The following is a 24,430-nucleotide window of genomic DNA, read 5'->3' as shown; positions in this document are numbered from 1 at the left end:
TGAAGGTGTAATTATTGAGTATGTATAGACCTTCAAAGATAAGACAATAAAACTCCTATTATACATAAGATTAGTATGTTTTGGTTTTATGAAATTATAATATCTTCCCACAAATTTGTTTTTCCAATTATTTTGCGATGTTCACTTGTATTACAGATTTGTCATTCGTCTTGTAAAAGAAGTATGGAGAAAGGAAATCTATCAGAAGGTATTGTAGTTTACATGTTTCTGGAAAGATATTTTCTATAGCAAGCATATTTTAACTTCACATACCATTTTCATTTTGATAGATGAAAACGACGCAAAGTATGAAGGTTTGCGAGAATTCGTTATGGAGACTATGGTAAAGTTTAGTAATGAATTGAAAGAAGTTAAAGTCAGGGTGGAGACCCTAGAAAGTGAAGTTGAGTCCGGAAAGGGAGTTAAAAGAAAGTTAATAGAAGAGGAGAGTGAGGAGGAGGAGGAAGAAGAAGAAGTTGCCTTGTCGGTGGATGATTTGAAAGAAGACATGCGAGAGAAAGTCGAGGAAGTATTAGAGGGCATCACCTACCGTCCAGAGAAAGAGAAAGTCAGCCAACTTCAGCTTGCATATATCCATTATTGGGTAGGGGTGCAGGAGACAAATACACCAAGTAAGTATAACATATTCTCTGTAGATTAACGGGAAAGGATATTAATTAATGAGAATAAAAATGATTGTGTTGGCTGACGTTTTTGAATAATTCCCTTGTTATAAAGTATTTTGAAAAAGTTAACTGTTATTTCGTGTTAAATAGCAAAATTGGTGGATATCCAAAAACTGATCGAGGAGGGAGTGCGGGATAGAATTTGGGCCCCAGAGTGGAAGCCGGACATTAAGGGCGATTTTGCACTCTATTTACAAGAGAAGGTGAAAAATATCGTGAAGAAGAAAAGAGCGCAAAGAGAGAAAGCAAGACTCCAGAAGGAACTTGAAGAGCTGGTGGGAGATAGTCTAAAATGAACATTGGCAAAATTGAGAAGCGTTAATTGTGAAAAGAATTCTTCTAAGTTTTCATTATTATTATTTCACAATTATATGTGAAAGTCTGTAATTCATGATGGGTTGTTTAATGACAAGGTTAAAAATTAATGGCTTAAATTGATATAAATAAATGTGAATCGTTTCAATTCTTGTATTATGGACTTAATTGATATTTTTCTCGTATTTTGTCAGATCATTCTGTCATTTGACAGCAAGTTTGTAAGATAATCACTGAATTGCATGTTTTGCTGTGTACTTTTTAATAAGGAATATTAAAAAAATGATCATAGCACAGATTGAAAAATAAATAAATAAATGATTTTTATATGAAACAGTTGTTTATTTTTAACCCCCCAAAAATGCAAAGGTGCATGAATTAAATATTCGGATTACAATTTAATTCTGATTTTTTAGGTTGCATTGACTTTTCTGTTAAATTGGGTCAAAAAATTCTTTTTCCAGATATTATGTGATAGTAAATTACCTGAATAAATTCTACAATAAGGGTTTACTCTGTATGACAATTTGAACTTCATGCCTCTGGGCAGAATTGGTATGATAATTAATTATATTAAAAATCAATTACAATAAGCAGATATCAAGACATAAGACATCTGAAAACATAAGGATTTAACATTTCTTAGGGCTCAATTAATTGAACATTATCTATTATTATGACTTTAGAATATTAACGATACATATGAAGTTAAGAATGATGAACAAAATATTAACAAGAAAACGAAGACTGAAAAAAGGGCTACATCAAGGTTATTCCTTACACTTCCGCATTTGGATAGATTTAAAAACTCATGCAAATGGACTTGGTATAACTATCATTCAACCCCAATCAGAACAAGACATATGAGGTTTAAGGAGATAAAACTGGACGAAGACTTCAAGAAAGGGTAAACTCGGACTCATCCATTTAAATTCTGGGTTCGGGAAGGCTTGAGGTTCATTCTATTAAACATCATCTACTTATATCTACTTATATAACAACCCAAATATAAACACCAGATATGAAGTTTAAAGGAATAACCGTCGAAGGACCCTAAAAATCAGGGTAAACTCAGGGTTGACCCTTTAACTTCTCCTTAACTTACAACCCGTAGATGAACATCAGATATGAAGTTTAGAGGGATAACCCTGGTTCAACCCTGAAAATCAGGGTTAACTCAGGGTTGTCCCCTTAACTTCCGGTTTTGGGAAGGGTTGAGGGTTCAATCCATTAATCATCATCTCCTTAACTTACAACCCTAATATGAACACCAGATATGAACTTTAAAAGGATAACCCTGGTTCAACCCTGAAAATCAGGGTTAACTCAGGGTTACTTTAACTTCCGGGTTGGGGTAGGGTTGAGGGTTCATTCGATTGAACATCATCATCTTAACTCACAACCCGAATATAAACGCCAGATATGAAGTTTGAAGGGATAACCCTGCATAAACCCTGAAAATCAGAGTTAACTCAGGGTAAACCCTTTAACTTCCGGGTTGGGCCAGGGTTGAGGGTTCATTCGATTGAACATCATCTCCTTAAGTTACAACCCGAATATGAACACTAACTATAAAGTTTAAAGGGATAACCCTGCATAAACCCTGAAAATCAGGGTTAACTCAGGGTTGACCCTTTAACTTCCGGGTTCGGGAAGGGTTGAGGGTTTTTTGGATTGAACATCGACAACTTAGCTCACAACCCAAATATGAACACCAGATATGAAGTTTAAAGGGATAACCCTGAATGGACCCTAAAAATCAGGGTTAACTCAGGGTTGACCCTTTAACTTCCGGGTTCGGGAAGGGTTGAGGGGTCAATCGATCAACCATCACTTCATTAGCTTACAACCCGAATATGAACACCAGATATGAAGTTTACAGGGATAACCCTGCATAAATCCTGAAAATCAGGGTTAACTCAAGGTTGACCCTTTAACTTCCGGGTTAGGCCAGGGTTGAGGGTTCATTCGATTGAACATCATCTCCTTAAGTTACAACCCGAATATGAACACCAGCTATGAAGTTTAAAGGGATAACCCTGCATAAACCCTGAAAATCAGGGTTAACTCAGGGTTGACCCTTTAACTTCCGGGTTCGGGCAGGGTTGAGGGTTTTTTGGATTGAACATCACCTACTTAGCTTACAACCCAAATATGAACACCAGATATGAAGTTTAAAGGGATAACCCTGAATGGACCCTAAAAATCAGGGTTAACTCAGGGTTGACCCTTTAACTTCCGGGTTCGGGAAGGGTTGAGGGGTCAATCGATCAACCATCACCTCCTTAGCTTACAACCCGAATATGAACACCAGATATGAAGTTTAAAGGGATAACCCTGCATAAACCCTGAAAATCAGGGTTAACTCAGGGTTGACCCTTTAACTTCCGGGTTCATCGGAACACCAGATATGAAGTTTAAAGGGATAACCCTGGGGGTTAACTCAGAGGGTTCATTCGATTGAACATCATCTCCTTAGCTTACAACCCGAATATGAACACCAGATATGAAGTTTAAAGGGATAACCCTGCATAAACCCTGAAAATCAGGGTTAACTCAGGGTTGACCCTTTAACTTCCGGGTTCGGGAAGGGTTGAGGGTTTTTTGGATTGAACATTGACTACTTAGCTCACAACCCAAATATGAACACCAGATATGAAGTTTAAAGGGATAACCCTGAATGGACCCTAAAAATCAGGGTTAACTCAGGGTTGACCCTTTAACTTCCGGGTTCGGGAAAGGTTGAGGGGTCAATCGATCAACCATCACCTACTTAGCTTACAACCCGAATATGAACACCAGATATGAAGTTTAAAGGGATAACCCTGCATAAACCCTGAAAATCAGGGTTAACTCAGGGTTGACCCTTTAACTTCCGGGTTCGGGAAGGGTTGAGGGTTTTTTGGGCTTACAACCCGAATATGAACACCAGATATGAAGTTTAAAGGGATAACCCTGAATGGACCCTAAAAATCAGGGTTAACTCAGGGTTGACCCTTTAACTTCCGGGTTCGGGAAGGGTTGAGGGTTTTTTGGATTGAACATCACCTACTTAGCTTACAACCCGAATATGAACACCAGATATGAAGTTTAAAGGGATAACCCTGCATAAACCCTGAAAATCAGGGTTAACTCAGGGTTGACCCTTTAACTTCCGGGTTCGGGCAGGGTTGAGGGGTCAATCGATCAACCATCACCTACTTAGCTTACAACCCGAATATAAACACCAGATATGAAGTTTAAAGGGATAACCCTGCAGAAACCCTGAAAATCAGGGTTAACTCAGGGTTGACCCTTTAACTTCCGGGTTCGGGTTAGGGTTAACCAGGGTTGACCCTTTAAACCCGAATATGAACACCAGATATGAAGTTTAAAGGGATTAATTACTGCTATTCAACCCTGAAAATCAGGGTGTAAGTAAAAAATAATAATTTAATTTCGTAAACAAGAATAATTTAATTTTTTGGTTCTTACAAAGAAATTAGCATTGATTCAGCTTTGAACGGGTAGGGTAATGGGGCTTTTATTGAACTACCTGGTAAGTTGCTCTTAATGCCCAAAAAAATCACGTGATAATTGTAGGTCATTTTACTGATTTTTTTTCATAGAGAGTTTTACCCTTTAATGAAATGGGGAAGGGTTGAGGGTTTTTTGGATTGAACATCACCTACTTAGCTTACAACCCAAATATGAACACCAGATATGAAGTTTAAAGGGATAACCCTGAATGGACCCTAAAAATCAGGGTTAACTCAGGGTTGACCCTTTAACTTCCGGGTTCGGGAAGGGTTGAGGGTTTTTTGGATTGAACATCTACTTAGCTTACAACTTAAGGGATAACAACCCAGGGTTAATATGAACACCGAATATGAACACCAGAGATGAAGTTTAAAGGGATAACCCTGAATGGACCCTAAAAATCAGGGTTAACGCAGGGTTGACCCTTTAACTTCCGGGTTCGGGCAGGGTTGAGGGGTCAATCGATTAACCATCACCTACTTAGCTTACAACCCAAATATGAACACCAGATATGAAGTTTAAAGGGATAACCCTGCATAAACCCTGAAAATCAGGGTTAACTCAGGGTTGACCCTTTAACTTCCGGGTTCGGGCAGGGTTGAGGGTTTTTTGGATTGAACATCGACAACTTAGCTCACGACCCAAATATGAACAACAGATATGAAGTTTAAAGGGAACACCCTGAATGGACCCTAAAAATCAGTGTTAACTCAGGGTTGACCCTTTAACTTCCGGGTTCGGGCAAGAACAAGGATAGGGTTTAAAGGGATAACCCTTAAGAACCATCACCTAGGGTTAAAGTTTAAGATACCAGGGTTGACCCTTTAACTTCCGGGTTCGGGCAGGGTTGAGGGGTCAATCGATCAACCATCACCTCCTTAGCTTATAACCCGAATATGAACACCAGATATGAAGTTTAAAGATAACCCTGTTTAAAGGGGTTAACTCATAACCCTTAGGGTTGAGGGGTACATCCCAAATATGAAAACCAGGGTTTAAAGGGATAACTTAGGGTTAAAATCAGGGTTAAGTTAGGGTTGACCCTTTAACTTCCGGGTTAGGGTTGAGGGTTTTTTGGATTGAACATTACCTACTTAGGTTACAACCCAAATATGAACACCAGGTTTAAAGGGATAACCCTTAAACCCTAAAAATTAGGGTTAGGGTTAGGGTTGAGGGTTTTTTGGTGAACATTACCTATAGGGTTAGGGTTAGGGTTAGGGTTTAAAGGGATAACCCTGGGGGTGAAGGGTTAGGGTTAGGGTTAGGGTTAGGGTTAGGGTTAGGGTTAGGGTTAGGGTTAGGGTTAGGGTTAGGGTTAGGGTTAGGGTTAGGGTTAGGGTTAGGGTTAGGGTTAGGGTTAGGGTATAGGCACTTTGACGTGATGCGGGTGCGGGAATGCGGAACTCCGCCTATTTTATCACGTGATTGTCAATCATTTTATTGTGAAAGTAGGTATTTTGTTGCTGGATTTCTTTCGATTCAGACGCTTATATACTGTGGTGTATTTAATGGGTGATTTTCTTAATCTAAGGTAATATTTCAATTGATTTTTTTTAATTGCTAATTATTATGTGTTTTTTGAGAAAACAACGACATCTTTTTTTAGAAGTTATGCATAACTTTGCCTTATTTTAGCATTCAAAATTTACGAAAGTATATTGAATTATTTGTGTTTAAAAGGACAAAGTTTATGTATATTTTTTGTATTTTTCAGTTATACCTGGTAAATAAAAGTGTATTTTCAATAAGTAATTATGATATATTCCTTTTAATTATACAATAAGAGCATATTGATTGAAATTAAGGTCATTGATTAAAATTAAAATCATGCTGGGTATGAACACCAGTGGTATACCCAGGTATACCCTTGGTATACCCGGGTTTAACCCGGGTATACCCTAGGTATACCCGGGTTAACCCCGGGTATACCCGGGTAACCCGGGTACCCTAGGTATACCCCGGTTTAAACCCCAGGTATACCCGGGTTTAACCCAAGATATACCTGGGTTTAACCCAGGATAAACCCGGGTATAACCCAGGATAAACCCGGGTATAACCCAGGATAAACCCGGGTATAACCAAGGATTAACCCGGGTATAACCCGAGATATACCTGGGTTTAACCCTGGATAAACCCGGGTATAACCCAAGATATACTCGGGTATAACCCAGGATAAACCCGGGTATAACCCAGGATTAACCCGGGTATAACCCGAGAGATACCCAGGTATAACCCAGGATATACCTGGGTATAACCCAGGTATAATCCAGGATATACCCGGGTCTAACCCAGGATAAACCCAAGTCTAACCCAGAATATACACGGGTTTAACCCAGGGTTATTTTTATGCAGGATTTTTTGATATTGTTAGTATAATTTTCAGCACATGAATTTTTTCTGGATTTTACATCTTTTGCAAAGAGTACCATTCTAAAAACAATGTTTTTCTAATTTCAGATGGACGTTGATGAAAGTGTACAAACTTTTTCTGAAACCGTGCAAGAGAACTTTAATTTAGCAAAGCTATACAATTCTTTATCTGAAACACCTCAACTCTTTTTAAGAAGGGATGAACGAATTTATGGAAGATGTTTGACAGTCGATGAAGTAGACAGAGAAGTATGGTTGAGATATTCATTCGATATTGATGGATGCGTTTTGGAATTAAAATCTTTGACAGCAATTAGAATGCCAGTGAGACATATTACTCTGTTTCCCCACGATCATGCCAGTTTACGGAATGTTAGAAGCGTTTTGAAAAAACATATAAAATTACCACAGTATAGTAAAAGCGAACTCATGACATTTTCAAACAGCCTAGGCTTTCAATTATTCTATGAGAGGGGATGGGAATGTTGGATAGGATTAATTCCTGTGCACCAAATGCATTCAGTTGCGTTATCAAAGCAGCAAGTAAGACAACAAACCTTAGCCACCTTTTTCCAGCTGAGGGAAAGTTTTAAAACTTCACTAATGACACTTGCCTTGAGGGGGGAGGCAACGAGAACTCTGCAAAAGAATGACATTAATGACGCTCGAAAAATGTTCATTTTACCTGATGACTGTTGTCCCATACTCGAAGCATTGCAAACATCTTTAGACGAACTGCCTCAAAGTGGATTTTTAAGACCAATCATATTTTGCTTCAGATTTGGTGAAAAAATGACATGTGGGCTATCCTTGTCAGATTTCTTTACCGAATTAATACTGCGTACAACTATTCATGTTGCCGGAAACATTTTGTCAGACAGTGAAGACGTTGATCTGCTTTGGTCCACAGTAGGTTTGGAACAAGTTATTGGCCACAGAGGAACACTAAGTAGCTGCTTATCGTTCACAGACTGCGGTAATTATCAGAGCAATTTAGATGGCAGAGCAATGGATGTTAAAGATTGTTTGATGAAGATTTGTCGTTTTCCACAAGATGTTCAATTTGTACAGCTTTATGCTGACATTCCACACCGGCAACCAAATGGACGATATCATCCAGTGTCTGGCTGCATTGTTGGGGGTATGTGTTTCCCACGATCGACAGCGGAAGCATTTCTACGTGACGCAGAGCATTATATATCAACATTACAAAGTAACTGGACATTGCTGAGGAAAAGTGCATGTAGGATAGAATTTGTCGTCTCACAGGATTCTGTTGCAGACCATTTGCATGCCTTGGATTTTATTGATATAACAAATCTTGAATTTCTGTTAGAAAGTTGTCCTATGTTGGTGCCTTTTCCCAGTCAAATTCTCACATGCATTAGACATTTGGGCTTATGGATTTGCAAGGAACTTCAGGAACTTTTGAACGAGTATCAGAAAACAGGAAATGTGCTTGCTACCTGGCAATCCTACCAGTTAGAACTAGCCTCAGAAAAAATGTTGTGGGGAAAACCACTTTGTGGAAGGAGCACAACATACTCAATAAATCTGGGACCCGGCGCTCTTGGACCCAGTCGGAGTGTGAGTGACCACTTTGGATTCCTATCTTTAGAAGTGTACTCAACCTGTATGCAAAACGAATATAGTATTCCACCACCAGAAATATGGACAACATCTGAGGCTATAAGTAAGATGATAACACGATCAGTGGGATTACACGATCACTTGGATGGCAGCTACGGAGTTATTGGTAGACATCTGGTCGTTGCCTTACTACATGACTTGCACGAAACTGGCAAGATGGCTAGTTATGTTCTGTTTGAAGATTTCCTAAGACAGATGAAGTCCTGTAAGACCACTTTTAATACAGTAGGAGCTGTAACCCTCAAGTCGCTAGTAAAACTGCTAACAACAAACAGGAGAACTAATGCCCAAATGGTTTTTCCCAGCTTGAACTTACTTTTGGATAAAAGTAACCTTCCATTGGCAGAGATCATAGAGGCCGGATTACTGGAACTGGAGCTTAAACATTTTCCCGCGGTGACCACATACGACAAACATGGAAACATGACCCTTACTTGGTCCTTTAAGGACAAGTTTTGGGCGGTTGTGTATGACAAAGAATCGACAGATATCACCGAAGCTACACTAATTACAATATCTGATCTAGTTAAAGGTGAACTCGAAAAACGGGGCCTTGTGTATCCAAGCAAAATAAAGAAAACACCAAAGATACTTCCCTGGGTATCAATGTGTCTTCGAAAGTTGAAAAGAGAGAAAATGGACATGGATCAAACAGTGATAACAATGACGTTCATAAGCTGTATTGCTCTTTTGATGCAGGGCCATTTCGTTGAATATGACAGGCTAGTGGTTCTTATGACTGATCTACCCTTACACAAGAACAAGTTGATTGCATTAGAGATTTTGTCCAAGTTACAATTGGCCAATTTTAGATTCCGCAATTTGCAGTTGAATCGCTTGCACTTTACAATCCCACATAAACTGGAAATATTGACAGGAGAAGAACAGAAAACTAACAAAAAGGACGAGAGAAAGGAAACAGAACAGGAAGTCGCAGAACTACCTGGAAATGTCACTGATGAATATGGTGATCGCGATGATGACCCCATTCTTTTTGATAAAAACATAGGACTTCGGAGAACTTCCTCCTGCTACCCGATTTCCACATCTTATAAAGCTCCCTGGTCGGCACAAGAGCTGGAATTCCTGCATGCTCAAAGCTTGGAGAAGATAAGCGTTCACCAAAAATACGAACACTTTAAATTACAGTGTTTAAAATCAAATATTCCTTTCCGTACGTTCAGGGCTTTCGAAACAAAACTGAAGAGAGTTTCAAATAAATAAGCACATTTAAACACACCGAAATGTTTTGACGCTTTTATAAACTTTCTCAAGTCAGAAGATATAACAGTTTTGGACGGAAATGTAGGAGTTAGAGAGATAATTCGAGATGATACAAAAAAAAAACATTTATGAATTGTTTTTTTTAACATTTAACAGTTGTTGACCTATAATAATTTATTACTGATGAAATGTCTGATGTTATGAATATTTGCAATGTCTACATATGAAATTAATAAAGGTCATGAGAGTTTTTCCAATTTATTTCGTATCAGATTACATAATTTTGCGTTAAATCCGATTCAGAACCTTTTGACTTATATTTACATATTAAACATTTATCGAAAAGTTACTTAAGTCATGTTTCTTAATTAATAAAATTGAAAACTGCATAACATAATATATTCTGTCGAAGCTGATTCCAAATATCTATTTAGAAAGAAAATAACAATTTTTAGTAAAGTAACCCAAGGAAGTGATTAAGAACATCCATTTACCCCAAGGAATGATTATTTTATCGGGATCATATTTTCACAAAATCACAAAATCCGTTAAATTCCCCTAGAGAGAATACGCTGAATTGTTGAACGCATTTTATATTTTATCAGAAGGTTTAAATTCGCAGGAATAAGTCTTTGTCTGCGAATAAAGCATAAATAAATAACACACAAAAAAACCTATGTCAAAAGTGTTGTTCGTTTTACAAAAATTGTTTTATATTTTAGAACGTTCACCATAATATGTTTTCCCTAACTCTAAATGCATTACAGGACAAGACTGGACTCTAGAATTTGACAGCTGCAAACACTTACCTAAGAACGCTGAGCTTGTGAATTCACAATACACAAAGGGGTGTGAAGTGCGCTTTCCCATCACTCAGAGCGCGCGCTAACGTTGACACAGCTAGCTGCAGTCATTTGTACCTTGTCACTCCTATAGTGTGGACGGCTATTTCCGTACAAGAATTAGGATCCTTTAAATTGAAAGCAATTCTTAGAGGTAAGAATTAATTTTTATGGGCTGCAAAATTTAGTATTTGGTTCTCTCTGAGCAGCTTCAAATAAATAGTTATTTGTGAATGAAGGTGTAATTATTGAGTATGTATAGACCTTCAAAGATAAGACAATAAAACTCCTATTATACATAAGATTAGTATGTTTTGGTTTTATGAAATTATAATATCTTCCCACAAATTTGTTTTTCCAATTATTTTGCGATGTTCACTTGTATTACAGATTTGTCATTCGTCTTGTAAAAGAAGTATGGAGAAAGGAAATCTATCAGAAGGTATTGTAGTTTACATGTTTCTGGAAAGATATTTTCTATAGCAAGCATATTTTAACTTCACATACCATTTTCATTTTGATAGATGAAAACGACGCAAAGTATGAAGGTTTGCGAGAATTCGTTATGGAGACTATGGTAAAGTTTAGTAATGAATTGAAAGAAGTTAAAGTCAGGGTGGAGACCCTAGAAAGTGAAGTTGAGTCCGGAAAGGGAGTTAAAAGAAAGTTAATAGAAGAGGAGAGTGAGGAGGAGGAGGAAGAAGAAGAAGTTGCCTTGTCGGTGGATGATTTGAAAGAAGACATGCGAGAGAAAGTCGAGGAAGTATTAGAGGGCATCACCTACCGTCCAGAGAAAGAGAAAGTCAGCCAACTTCAGCTTGCATATATCCATTATTGGGTAGGGGCAGGAGACAAATACACCAAGTAAGTATAACATATTCTCTGTAGATTAACGGGAAAGGATATTAATTAATGAGAATAAAAATGATTGTGTTGGCTGACGTTTTTGAATAATTCCCTTGTTATAAAGTATTTTGAAAAAGTTAACTGTTATTTCGTGTTAAATAGCAAAATTGGTGGATATCCAAAAACTGATCGAGGAGGGAGTGCGGGATAGAATTTGGGCCCCAGAGTGGAAGCCGGACATTAAGGGCGATTTTGCACTCTATTTACAAGAGAAGGTGAAAAATATCGTGAAGAAGAAAAGAGCGCAAAGAGAGAAAGCAAGACTCCAGAAGGAACTTGAAGAGCTGGTGGGAGATAGTCTAAAATGAACATTGGCAAAATTGAGAAGCGTTAATTGTGAAAAGAATTCTTCTAAGTTTTCATTATTATTATTTCACAATTATATGTGAAAGTCTGTAATTCATGATGGGTTGTTTAATGACAAGGTTAAAAATTAATGGCTTAAATTGATATAAATAAATGTGAATCGTTTCAATTCTTGTATTATGGACTTAATTGATATTTTTCTCGTATTTTGTCAGATCATTCTGTCATTTGACAGCAAGTTTGTAAGATAATCACTGAATTGCATGTTTTGCTGTGTACTTTTTAATAAGGAATATTAAAAAAATGATCATAGCACAGATTGAAAAATAAATAAATAAATGATTTTTATATGAAACAGTTGTTTATTTTTAACCCCCCAAAAATGCAAAGGTGCATGAATTAAATATTCGGATTACAATTTAATTCTGATTTTTTAGGTTGCATTGACTTTTCTGTTAAATTGGGTCAAAAAATTCTTTTTCCAGATATTATGTGATAGTAAATTACCTGAATAAATTCTACAATAAGGGTTTACTCTGTATGACAATTTGAACTTCATGCCTCTGGGCAGAATTGGTATGATAATTAATTATATTAAAAATCAATTACAATAAGCAGATATCAAGACATAAGACATCTGAAAACATAAGGATTTAACATTTCTTAGGGCTCAATTAATTGAACATTATCTATTATTATGACTTTAGAATATTAACGATACATATGAAGTTAAGAATGATGAACAAAATATTAACAAGAAAACGAAGACTGAAAAAAGGGCTACATCAAGGTTATTCCTTACACTTCCGCATTTGGATAGATTTAAAAACTCATGCAAATGGACTTGGTATAACTATCATTCAACCCCAATCAGAACAAGACATATGAGGTTTAAGGAGATAAAACTGGACGAAGACTTCAAGAAAGGGTAAACTCGGACTCATCCATTTAAATTCTGGGTTCGGGAAGGCTTGAGGTTCATTCTATTAAACATCATCTACTTATATCTACTTATATAACAACCCAAATATAAACACCAGATATGAAGTTTAAAGGAATAACCGTCGAAGGACCCTAAAAATCAGGGTAAACTCAGGGTTGACCCTTTAACTTCTCCTTAACTTACAACCCGTAGATGAACATCAGATATGAAGTTTAGAGGGATAACCCTGGTTCAACCCTGAAAATCAGGGTTAACTCAGGGTTGTCCCCTTAACTTCCGGTTTTGGGAAGGGTTGAGGGTTCAATCCATTAATCATCATCTCCTTAACTTACAACCCTAATATGAACACCAGATATGAACTTTAAAAGGATAACCCTGGTTCAACCCTGAAAATCAGGGTTAACTCAGGGTTAACCCTTTAACTTCCGGGTTGGGGTAGGGTTGAGGGTTCATTCGATTGAACATCATCATCTTAACTCACAACCCGAATATAAACGCCAGATATGAAGTTTGAAGGGATAACCCTGCATAAACCCTGAAAATCAGAGTTAACTCAGGGTAAACCCTTTAACTTCCGGGTTGGGCCAGGGTTGAGGGTTCATTCGATTGAACATCATCTCCTTAAGTTACAACCCGAATATGAACACTAACTATAAAGTTTAAAGGGATAACCCTGCATAAACCCTGAAAATCAGGGTTAACTCAGGGTTGACCCTTTAACTTCCGGGTTCGGGAAGGGTTGAGGGTTTTTTGGATTGAACATCGATCACAACTATGAACACCAGATATGAAGTTTAAAGGGATATAGCTCACAACCCAAATATGAACACCAGATATGAAGTTTAAAGGGATAACCCTGAATGGAACCTAGAAATCAGGGTTAACTCAGGGTTGACCCTTTAACTTCCGGGTTCGGGAAGGGTTGAGGGGTCAATCGATCAACCATCACTTCATTAGCTTACAACCCGAATATGAACACCAGATATGAAGTTTACAGGGATAACCCTGCATAAATCCTGAAAATCAGGGTTAACTCAAGGTTGACCCTTTAACTTCCGGGTTAGGCCAGGGTTGAGGGTTCATTCGATTGAACATCATCTCCTTAAGTTACAACCCGAATATGAACACCAGCTATGAAGTTTAAAGGGATAACCCTGCATAAACCCTGAAAAAATCAGGGTTAACTCAGGGTTGACCCTTTAACTTCCGGGTTCGGGCAGGGTTGAGGGGTCAAACGATCAACCATCACCTACTTAGCTTACAACCCAAATATGAACACCAGATATGAAGTTTAAAGGGATAACCCTGAATGGACCCTAAAAATCAGGGTTAACTCAGGGTTGACCCTTTAACTTCCGGGTTCGGGAAGGGTTGAGGGGTCAATCGATCAACCATCACCTCCTTAGCTTACAACCCGAATATGAACACCAGATATGAAGTTTAAAGGGATAACCCTGCATAAACCCTGAAAATCAGGGTTAACTCAGGGTTGACCCTTTAACTTCCGGGTTCGGGCAGGGTTGAGGGTTCATTCGATTGAACATCATCTCCTTAAGTTACAACCCGAATATGAACACTAGCTATGAAGTTTAAAGGGATAACCCAGCATAAACCCTGACAATCAGGGTTAACTCAGGGTTGACCCTTTAACTTCCGGGTTCGGGAAGGGTTGAGGAATCAATCGATCAACCATCCCCTACTTAGCTTACAACCCGAATATGAACACCAGATATGAAGTTTAAAGGGATAACCCTGAATGGACCCTAAAAATCAGGGTTAACTCAGGGTTGACCCTTTAACTTCCGGGTTCGGGAAGGGTTGAGGGGTCAATCGATCAACCATCACCTACTTAGCTTACAACCCGAATATGAACACCAGATATGAAGTTTAAAGGGATAACCCTGCATAAACCCTGAAAATCAGGGTTAACTCAGGGTTGACCCTTTAACTTCCGGGTTCGGGCAGGGTTGAGGGTCACAACCATCACCTACTTAACTTACAACCCGAATATGAACACCAGATATGAAGTTTAAAGGGATAACCCTGCATAAACCCTGAAAATCAGGGTTAACTCAGGGTTGACCCTTTAACTTCCGGGTTCGGCAAGGGTTGAGGGGTCAATCAATTAAGCATCCTCTACTTAACTTACAACCCGAATATGAACACCAGATATGAAGTTTAAAGGGATACTTACCTACTTAGCTTACAACCCGAATATGAACACCATTGATATGAAGTTTAAAGGGATAACCCAGATATGAAGTTTAAAGGGATAACCCTGCATAAACCCTGAAAATCAGGGTTAACTCAGGGTTGACCCTTTAACTTCCGGGTTCGGGCAGGGTTGAGAGGTCAATCGACCAACCATCACCTACTTAGCTTACAACCCAAATATGAACACCAGATATGAAGTTTAAAGGGATAACCCTGAATGGACCTTAAAAATCAGGGTTAACTCAGGGTTGAGCCTTTAACTTCCGGGTTCGGGAAGGGTTGAGGGTTTTTTGATCAACATCACCTACTTAGCTTACAACCCGAATATGAACACCAGATATGAAGTTTAAAGGGATAACCCTGCATAAACCCTGAAAATCAGGGTTAACTCAGGGTTGACCCTTTAACTTCCGGGTTCGGGAAGGGTTGAGGCTTACAACCCGTATGAACACCAGATTGAAGTTTAAAGGGATAACCCTGAACCCTGAAAATCAGGGTTAACTCAGGGTTGACCCTTTAACTTCCGGGTTCTTGACAACCCATCACCTACTTAGCTTACAACCCGAATATGAACACCAGATATGAAGTTTAAAGGGATAACCCTGCATAAACCCTGAAAATCAGGGTTAACTCAGGGTTGACCCTTTAACTTCCGGGTTCGGGAAGGGTTGAGGGGTCAATCTATCAACAATCACGTACTAAGCTTACAACCCGAATATGAACACCAGATATGAAGTTTAAAGGGATAACCCTGCAGAAACCCTGAAAATCAGGGTTAACTCAGGGTTGACCCTTTAACTTCCGGGTTCGGGAAGGGTTGAGGGGTCAATCGATCAACCATCACCTACTTAGCTTACAACCCAAATATGAACACCAGATATGAAGTTTAAAGGGATAACCCTGCATAAACCCTGAAAATCAGGGTTAACTCAGGTTTGACCCTTTAACTTCCGGGTTCGGGAAGGGTTGAGGGTTGTTTGGATTGAACCATATGAAGTTTAAAGGGATAACCCTGAATAAACCCTAAAAATCAGGGTTTAAAGTTTAAAGGGATAACCCTGCATAACCCCTGAAAATCAGGGTTAACTCAGGGTTGACCCTTTAACTTCCGGGTTCGGGAAGGGTTGAGGGTTTTTTGGATTGAACATTACCTACTTAGCTTACAACCCGAATATGAACACCAGATATGAAGTTTAAAGGGATAACCCTGCATAAACCCTGAAAATGAGGGTTAACTCAGGGTTGACCCTTTAACTTCCGGGTTCGGGCAGGGTTGAGGGGTTTCTGGATTGAACATCACCTCCTTAGCTTATAACCCGAATATGAACACCAGATATGAAGTTTAAAGGGATAACCCTGCAACAACCCTGAAAATCAGGGTTAACTCAGGGTTGACTCTTTAACTTCCGGGTTCGGGCAGGGTTGAGGGTTCATTCGATTGAACATCACTCGTTAGCTTACAACCCGAATATGAACACCAGATATGAAGTTTAAAGTGATAACCCTGCAGAAACCATGAAAATAAGGGTTAGGGTTAGAGTTAGGGTTAGGGTTAGGGTTAGGGTTAGGGTTAGGGTTAGGGTTCCTACTTAGCTTACAACCCGAATATGAACACCAGATATGAAGTTTAAAGGGATAACCCTGCATAAACCCTGAAAATGAGGGTTAACTCAGGGTTGGGTTAGGGTTAGGGTTAGGGTTAGGGTTAGGGTTAGGGTTAGGGTTAGGGTTAGGGTTAGGGTTAGGGTTAGGGTTATGGTAAGGTGAGGGTTAGGGTTAGGGTTAGGGTTAGGGTTAGGGTTAGGGTTAGGGTTAGGGTTAGGGTTAGGGTTAGGGTTAGGGTTAGGGTTAGGGTTAGGGTTAGGGTTAGGGTTAGGGTTAGGGTTAGGGTTAGGGTTAGGGTATAGGCACTTTGACGTGATGCGGGTGCGGGAATGCGGAACTCCGCCTATTTTATCACGTGATTGTCAATCATTTTATTGTGAAAGTAGGTATTTTGTTGCTGGATTTCTTTCGATTCAGACGCTTATATACTGTGGTGTATTTAATGGGTGATTTTCTTAATCTAAGGTAATATTTCAATTGATTTTTTTTAATTGCTAATTATTATGTGTTTTTTGAGAAAACAACGACATCTTTTTTTAGAAGTTATGCATAACTTTGCCTTATTTTAGCATTCAAAATTTACGAAAGTATATTGAATTATTTGTGTTTAAAAGGACAAAGTTTATGTATATTTTTTGTATTTTTCAGTTATACCTGGTAAATAAAAGTGTATTTTCAATAAGTAATTATGATATATTCCTTTTAATTATACAATAAGAGCATATTGATTGAAATTAAGGTCATTGATTAAAATTAAAATCATGCTGGGTATGAACACCAGTGGTATACCCAGGTATACCCTTGGTATACCCGGGTTGAACCCGGGTATACCCTAGGTATACCCGGGTTTAACCCCAGGTATACCCGGGTTTAACCCAAGATATACCTGGGTTTAACCCAGGATAAACCCGGGTATAACCCAAGATATACCCGGGTATAACCCAGGATAAACCCGGGTATAACCCGGGTATAACCCAGGATTAACCCGGGTATAACCCGAGATATACCTGGGTTTAACCCTGGATAAACCCGGGTATAACCCAAGATATAACCCAAGATATACTCGGGTATAACCCAGGATAAACCCGGGTATAACCCAGGATTAACCCGGGTATAACCCGAGATATACCCAGGTATAACCCAGGATATACCTGGGTATAACCCAGGTATAATCCAGGATATACCCGGGTTTAACCCAGGATAAACCCAAGTCTAACCCAGAATATACACGGGTTTAACCCAGGGTTATTTTTATGCAGGATTTTTTGATATTGTTAGTATAATTTTCAGCACATGAATTTTTTCTGGATTTTACATCTTTTGCAAAGAGTACCATTCTAAAAACAATGTTTTTCTAATTTCAGATGGACGTTGATGAAAGTGTACAAACTTTTTCTGAAACCGTGCAAGAGAACTTTAATTTAGCAAAGCTATACAATTCTTTATCTGAAACACCTCAACTCTTTTTAAGAAGGGATGAACGAATTTATGGAAGATGTTTGACAGTCGATGAAGTAGACAGAGAAGTATGGTTGAGATATTCATTCGATATTGATGGATGCGTTTTGGAATTAAAATCTTTGACAGCAATTAGAATGCCAGTGAGACATATTACTCTGTTTCCCCACGATCATGCCAGTTTACGGAATGTTAGAAGCGTTTTGAAAAAGCATATAAAATTACCACAGTATAGTAAAAGCGAACTCATGACATTTTCAAACAGCCTAGGCTTTCAATTATTCTATGAGAGGGGATGGGAATGTTGGATAGGATTAATTCCTGTGCACCAAATCCATTCAGTTGCGTTATCAAAGCAGCAAGTAAGACAACAAACCTTAGCCACCTTTTTCCAGCTGAGGGAAAGTTTTAAAACTTCACTAATGACACTTGCCTTGAGGGGGGAGGCAACGAGAACTCTGCAAAAGAATGACATTAATGACGCTCGAAAAATGTTCATTTTACCTGATGACTGTTGTCCCATACTCGAAGCATTGCAAACATCTTTAGACGAACTGCCTCAAAGTGGATTTTTAAGACCAATCATATTTTGCTTCAGATTTGGTGAAAAAATGACATGTGGGCTATCCTTGTCAGATTTCTTTACTGAATTAATACTGCGTACAACTATTCATGTTGCCGGAAACATTTTGTCAGACAGTGAAGACGTTGATCTGCTTTGGTCCACAGTAGGTTTGGAACAAGTTATTGGCCACAGAGGAACACTAAGTAGCTGCTTATCGTTCACAGACTGCGGTAATTATCAGAGCAATTTAGATGGCAGAGCAATGGATGTTAAAGATTGTTTGATGAAGATTTGTCGTTTTCCACAAGATGTTCAATTTGTACAGCTTTATGCTGACATTCCACACCGGCAACCAAATGGACGATATCATCCAGTGTCTGGCTGCATTGTTGGGGGTATGTGTTTCCCACGATCGACAGCGGAAGCATTTCTACGTGACGCAGAGCATTATATATCAACATTACAAAGTAACTGGACATTGCTGAGGAAAAGTGCATGTAGGATAGAATTTGTCGTCTCACAGGATTCTGTTGCAGACCATTTGCATGCCTTGGATTTTATTGATATAACAAATCTTGAATTTCTGTTAGAAAGTTGTCCTATGTTGGTGCCTTTTCCCAGTCAAATTCTCACATGCATTAGACATTTGGGCTTATGGATTTGCAAGGAACTTCAGGAACTTTTGAACGAGTATCAGAAAACAGGAAATGTGCTTGCTACCTGGCAATCCTACCAGTTAGAACTAGCCTCAGAAAAAATGTTGTGGGGAAAACCACTTTGTGGAAGGAGCACAACATACTCAATAAATCTGGGACCCGGCGCTCTTGGACCCAGTCGGAGTGTGAGTGACCACTTTGGATTCCTATCTTTAGAAGTGTACTCAACCTGTATGCAAAACGAATATAGTATTCCACCACCAGAAATATGGACAACATCTGAGGCTATAAGTAAGATGATAACACGATCAGTGGGATTACACGATCACTTGGATGGCAGCTACGGAGTTATTGGTAGACATCTGGTCGTTGCCTTACTACATGACTTGCACGAAACTGGCAAGATGGCTAGTTATGTTCTGTTTGAAGATTTCCTAAGACAGATGAAGTCCTGTAAGACCACTTTTAATACAGTAGGAGCTGTAACCCTCAAGTCGCTAGTAAAACTGCTAACAACAAACAGGAGAACTAATGCCCAAATGGTTTTTCCCAGCTTGAACTTACTTTTGGATAAAAGTAACCTTCCATTGGCAGAGATCATAGAGGCCGGATTACTGGAACTGGAGCTTAAACATTTTCCCGCGGTGACCACATACGACAAACATGGAAACATGACCCTTACTTGGTCCTTTAAGGACAAGTTTTGGGCGGTTGTGTATGACAAAGAATCGACAGATATCACCGAAGCTACACTAATTACAATATCTGATCTAGTTAAAGGTGAACTCGAAAAACGGGGCCTTGTGTATCCAAGCAAAATAAAGAAAACACCAAAGATACTTCCCTGGGTATCAATGTGTCTTCGAAAGTTGAAAAGAGAGATCAAACAGTGATAACAATGACGTTCATAAGCTGTATTGCTCTTTTGATGCAGGGCCATTTCGTTGAATATGACAGGCTAGTGGTTCTTATGACTGATCTACCCTTACACAAGAACAAGTTGATTGCATTAGAGATTTTGTCCAAGTTACAATTGGCCAATTTTAGATTCCGCAATTTGCAGTTGAATCGCTTGCACTTTACAATCCCACATAAACTGGAAATATTGACAGGAGAAGAACAGAAAACTAACAAAAAGGACGAGAGAAAGGAAACAGAACAGGAAGTCGCAGAACTACCTGGAAATGTCACTGATGAATATGGTGATCGCGATGATGACCCCATTCTTTTTGATAAAAACATAGGACTTCGGAGAACTTCCTCCTGCTACCCGATTTCCACATCTTATAAAGCTCCCTGGTCGGCACAAGAGCTGGAATTCCTGCATGCTCAAAGCTTGGAGAAGATAAGCGTTCACCAAAAATACGAACACTTTAAATTACAGTGTTTAAAATCAAATATTCCTTTCCGTACGTTCAGGGCTTTCGAAACAAAACTGAAGAGAGTTTCAAATAAATAAGCACATTTAAACACACCGAAATGTTTTGACGCTTTTATAAACTTTCTCAAGTCAGAAGATATAACAGTTTTGGACGGAAATGTAGGAGTTAGAGAGATAATTGGAGATGATACAAAAAAAAAACATTTATGAATTGTTTTTTTTAACATTTAACAGTTGTTGACCTATAATAATTTATTACTGATGAAATGTCTGATGTTATGAATATTTGCAATGTCTACATATGAAATTAATAAAGGTCATGAGAGTTTTTCCAATTTATTTCGTATCAGATTACATAATTTTGCGTTAAATCCGATTCAGAACCTTTTGACTTATATTTACATATTAAACATTTATCGAAAAGTTACTTAAGTCATGTTTCTTAATTAATAAAATTGAAAACTGCATAACATAATATATTCTGTCGAAGCTGATTCCAAATATCTATTTAGAAAGAAAATAACAATTTTTAGTAAAGTAACCCAAGGAAGTGATTAAGAACATCCATTTACCCCAAGGAATGATTATTTTATCGGGATCATATTTTCACAAAATCACAAAATCCGTTAAATTCCCCTAGAGAGAATACGCTGAATTGTTGAACGCATTTTATATTTTATCAGAAGGTTTAAATTCGCAGGAATAAGTCTTTGTCTGCGAATAAAGCATAAATAAATAACACACAAAAAAACCTATGTCAAAAGTGTTGTTCGTTTTACAAAAATTGTTTTATATTTTAGAACGTTCACCATAATATGTTTTCCCTAACTCTAAATGCATTACAGGACAAGACTGGACTCTAGAATTTGACAGCTGCAAACACTTACCTAAGAACGCTGAGCTTGTGAATTCACAATACACAAAGGGGTGTGAAGTGCGCTTTCCCATCACTCAGAGCGCGCGCTAACGTTGACACAGCTAGCTGCAGTCATTTGTACCTTGTCACTCCTATAGTGTGGACGGCTATTTCCGTACAAGAATTAGGATCCTTTAAATTGAAAGCAATTCTTAGAGGTAAGAATTAATTTTTATGGGCTGCAAAATTTAGTATTTGGTTCTCTCTGAGCAGCTTCAAATAAATAGTTATTTGTGAATGAAGGTGTAATTATTGAGTATGTATAGACCTTCAAAGATAAGACAATAAAACTCCTATTATACATAAGATTAGTATGTTTTGGTTTTATGAAATTATAATATCTTCCCACAAATTTGTTTTTCCAATTATTTTGCGATGTTCACTTGTATTACAGATTTGTCATTCGTCTTGTAAAAGAAGTATGGAGAAAGGAAATCTATCAGAAGGTATTGTAGTTTACATGTTTCTGGAAAGATATTTTCTATAGCAAGCATATTTTAACTTCACATACCATTTTCATTTTGATAGATGAAAACGACGCAAAGTATGAAGGTTTGCGAGAATTCGTTATGGAGACTATGGTAAAGTTTAGTAATGAATTGAAAGAAGTTAAAGTCAGGGTGGAGACCCTAGAAAGTGAAGTTGAGTCCGGAAAGGGAGTTAAAAGAAAGTTAATAGAAGAGGAGAGTGAGGAGGAGGAGGAAGAAGAAGAAGTTGCCTTGTCGGTGGATGATTTGAAAGAAGACATGCGAGAGAAAGTCGAGGAAGTATTAGAGGGCATCACCTACCGTCCAGAGAAAGAGAAAGTCAGCCAACTTCAGCTTGCATATATCCATTATTGGGTAGGGGTGCAGGAGACAAATACACCAAGTAAGTATAACATATTCTCTGTAGATTAACGGGAAAGGATATTAATTAATGAGAATAAAAATGATTGTGTTGGCTGACGTTTTTGAATAATTCCCTTGTTATAAAGTATTTTGAAAAAGTTAACTGTTATTTCGTGTTAAATAGCAAAATTGGTGGATATCCAAAAACTGATCGAGGAGGGAGTGCGGGATAGAATTTGGGCCCCAGAGTGGAAGCCGGACATTAAGGGCGATTTTGCACTCTATTTACAAGAGAAGGTGAAAAATATCGTGAAGAAGAAAAGAGCGCAAAGAGAGAAAGCAAGACTCCAGAAGGAACTTGAAGAGCTGGTGGGAGATAGTCTAAAATGAACATTGGCAAAATTGAGAAGCGTTAATTGTGAAAAGAATTCTTCTAAGTTTTCATTATTATTATTTCACAATTATATGTGAAAGTCTGTAATTCATGATGGGTTGTTTAATGACAAGGTTAAAAATTAATGGCTTAAATTGATATAAATAAATGTGAATCGTTTCAATTCTTGTATTATGGACTTAATTGATATTTTTCTCGTATTTTGTCAGATCATTCTGTCATTTGACAGCAAGTTTGTAAGATAATCACTGAATTGCATGTTTTGCTGTGTACTTTTTAATAAGGAATATTAAAAAAATGATCATAGCACAGATTGAAAAATAAATAAATAAATGATTTTTATATGAAACAGTTGTTTATTTTTAACCCCCCAAAAATGCAAAGGTGCATGAATTAAATATTCGGATTACAATTTAATTCTGATTTTTTAGGTTGCATTGACTTTTCTGTTAAATTGGGTCAAAAAATTCTTTTTCCAGATATTATGTGATAGTAAATTACCTGAATAAATTCTACAATAAGGGTTTACTCTGTATGACAATTTGAACTTCATGCCTCTGGGCAGAATTGGTATGATAATTAATTATATTAAAAATCAATTACAATAAGCAGATATCAAGACATAAGACATCTGAAAACATAAGGATTTAACATTTCTTAGGGCTCAATTAATTGAACATTATCTATTATTATGACTTTAGAATATTAACGATACATATGAAGTTAAGAATGATGAACAAAATATTAACAAGAAAACGAAGACTGAAAAAAGGGCTACATCAAGGTTATTCCTTACACTTCCGCATTTGGATAGATTTAAAAACTCATGCAAATGGACTTGGTATAACTATCATTCAACCCCAATCAGAACAAGACATATGAGGTTTAAGGAGATAAAACTGGACGAAGACTTCAAGAAAGGGTAAACTCGGACTCATCCATTTAAATTCTGGGTTCGGGAAGGCTTGAGGTTCATTCTATTAAACATCATCTACTTATATCTACTTATATAACAACCCAAATATAAACACCAGATATGAAGTTTAAAGGAATAACCGTCGAAGGACCCTAAAAATCAGGGTAAACTCAGGGTTGACCCTTTAACTTCTCCTTAACTTACAACCCGTAGATGAACATCAGATATGAAGTTTAGAGGGATAACCCTGGTTCAACCCTGAAAATCAGGGTTAACTCAGGGTTGTCCCCTTAACTTCCGGTTTTGGGAAGGGTTGAGGGTTCAATCCATTAATCATCATCTCCTTAACTTACAACCCTAATATGAACACCAGATATGAACTTTAAAAGGATAACCCTGGTTCAACCCTGAAAATCAGGGTTAACTCAGGGTTAACCCTTTAACTTCCGGGTTGGGGTAGGGTTGAGGGTTCATTCGATTGAACATCATCATCTTAACTCACAACCCGAATATAAACGCCAGATATGAAGTTTGAAGGGATAACCCTAAATAAACCCTGAAAATCAGAGTTAACTCAGGGTAAACCCTTTAACTTCCGGGTTGGGCCAGGGTTGAGGGTTCATTCAATTGAACATCATCTCCTTAAGTTACAACCCGAATATGAACACTAACTATAAAGTTTAAAGGGATAACCCTGCATAAACCCTGAAAATCAGGGTTAACTCAGGGTT

The 24,430-nt window shown here is 38.0% G+C and overlaps 3 protein-coding genes and 2 pseudogenes across 3 annotated transcripts; all 5 read left to right on the top strand.

The window, feature by feature from the left end:
* The first annotated feature begins 123 nt into the window (after positions 1-123).
* Positions 124-1,159, top strand: LOC134236127 (uncharacterized). The gene is made up of 3 exons (XM_062718303.1): positions 124-208; positions 291-632; positions 777-1,159. Exons 1-3 carry the CDS (start codon positions 184-186, stop codon positions 980-982), a joined length of 573 nt encoding a protein of 190 aa, XP_062574287.1. The 5' UTR covers positions 124-183; the 3' UTR covers positions 983-1,159.
* A 5,889-nt stretch (positions 1,160-7,048) lies between these two features.
* LOC134236126 (uncharacterized) lies at positions 7,049-10,068 on the top strand. Its single transcript, XM_062718302.1, has one exon. The coding sequence runs from the start codon at positions 7,212-7,214 to the stop codon at positions 9,765-9,767; it is 2,556 nt and encodes an 851-aa protein (XP_062574286.1). The 5' UTR covers positions 7,049-7,211; the 3' UTR covers positions 9,768-10,068.
* Positions 10,069-10,966: 898 nt separating this feature from the next.
* Positions 10,967-12,000, top strand: LOC134236125 (uncharacterized; annotated as a pseudogene).
* A 6,015-nt stretch (positions 12,001-18,015) lies between these two features.
* On the top strand, positions 18,016-20,963 carry LOC134236124 (uncharacterized; annotated as a pseudogene).
* A 957-nt stretch (positions 20,964-21,920) lies between these two features.
* LOC134236123 (uncharacterized) lies at positions 21,921-22,956 on the top strand. The gene is made up of 3 exons (XM_062718301.1): positions 21,921-22,005; positions 22,088-22,429; positions 22,574-22,956. Exons 1-3 carry the CDS (start codon positions 21,981-21,983, stop codon positions 22,777-22,779), a joined length of 573 nt encoding a protein of 190 aa, XP_062574285.1. The 5' UTR covers positions 21,921-21,980; the 3' UTR covers positions 22,780-22,956.
* Positions 22,957-24,430: the final 1,474 nt, after the last annotated feature.

This window comes from Saccostrea cucullata, unplaced genomic scaffold (assembly GCF_032062105.1).
Source record: "Saccostrea cucullata isolate Sc308-1 unplaced genomic scaffold, CSIRO_AGI_Scuc_v1 ctg2328, whole genome shotgun sequence".
In the NCBI taxonomy this organism is placed as follows: domain Eukaryota; kingdom Metazoa; phylum Mollusca; class Bivalvia; order Ostreida; family Ostreidae; genus Saccostrea; species Saccostrea cuccullata.
The sequence above is the reverse complement of the archived record's forward strand: the minus strand, read 5'-3'. Positions and strand labels throughout refer to the sequence as shown.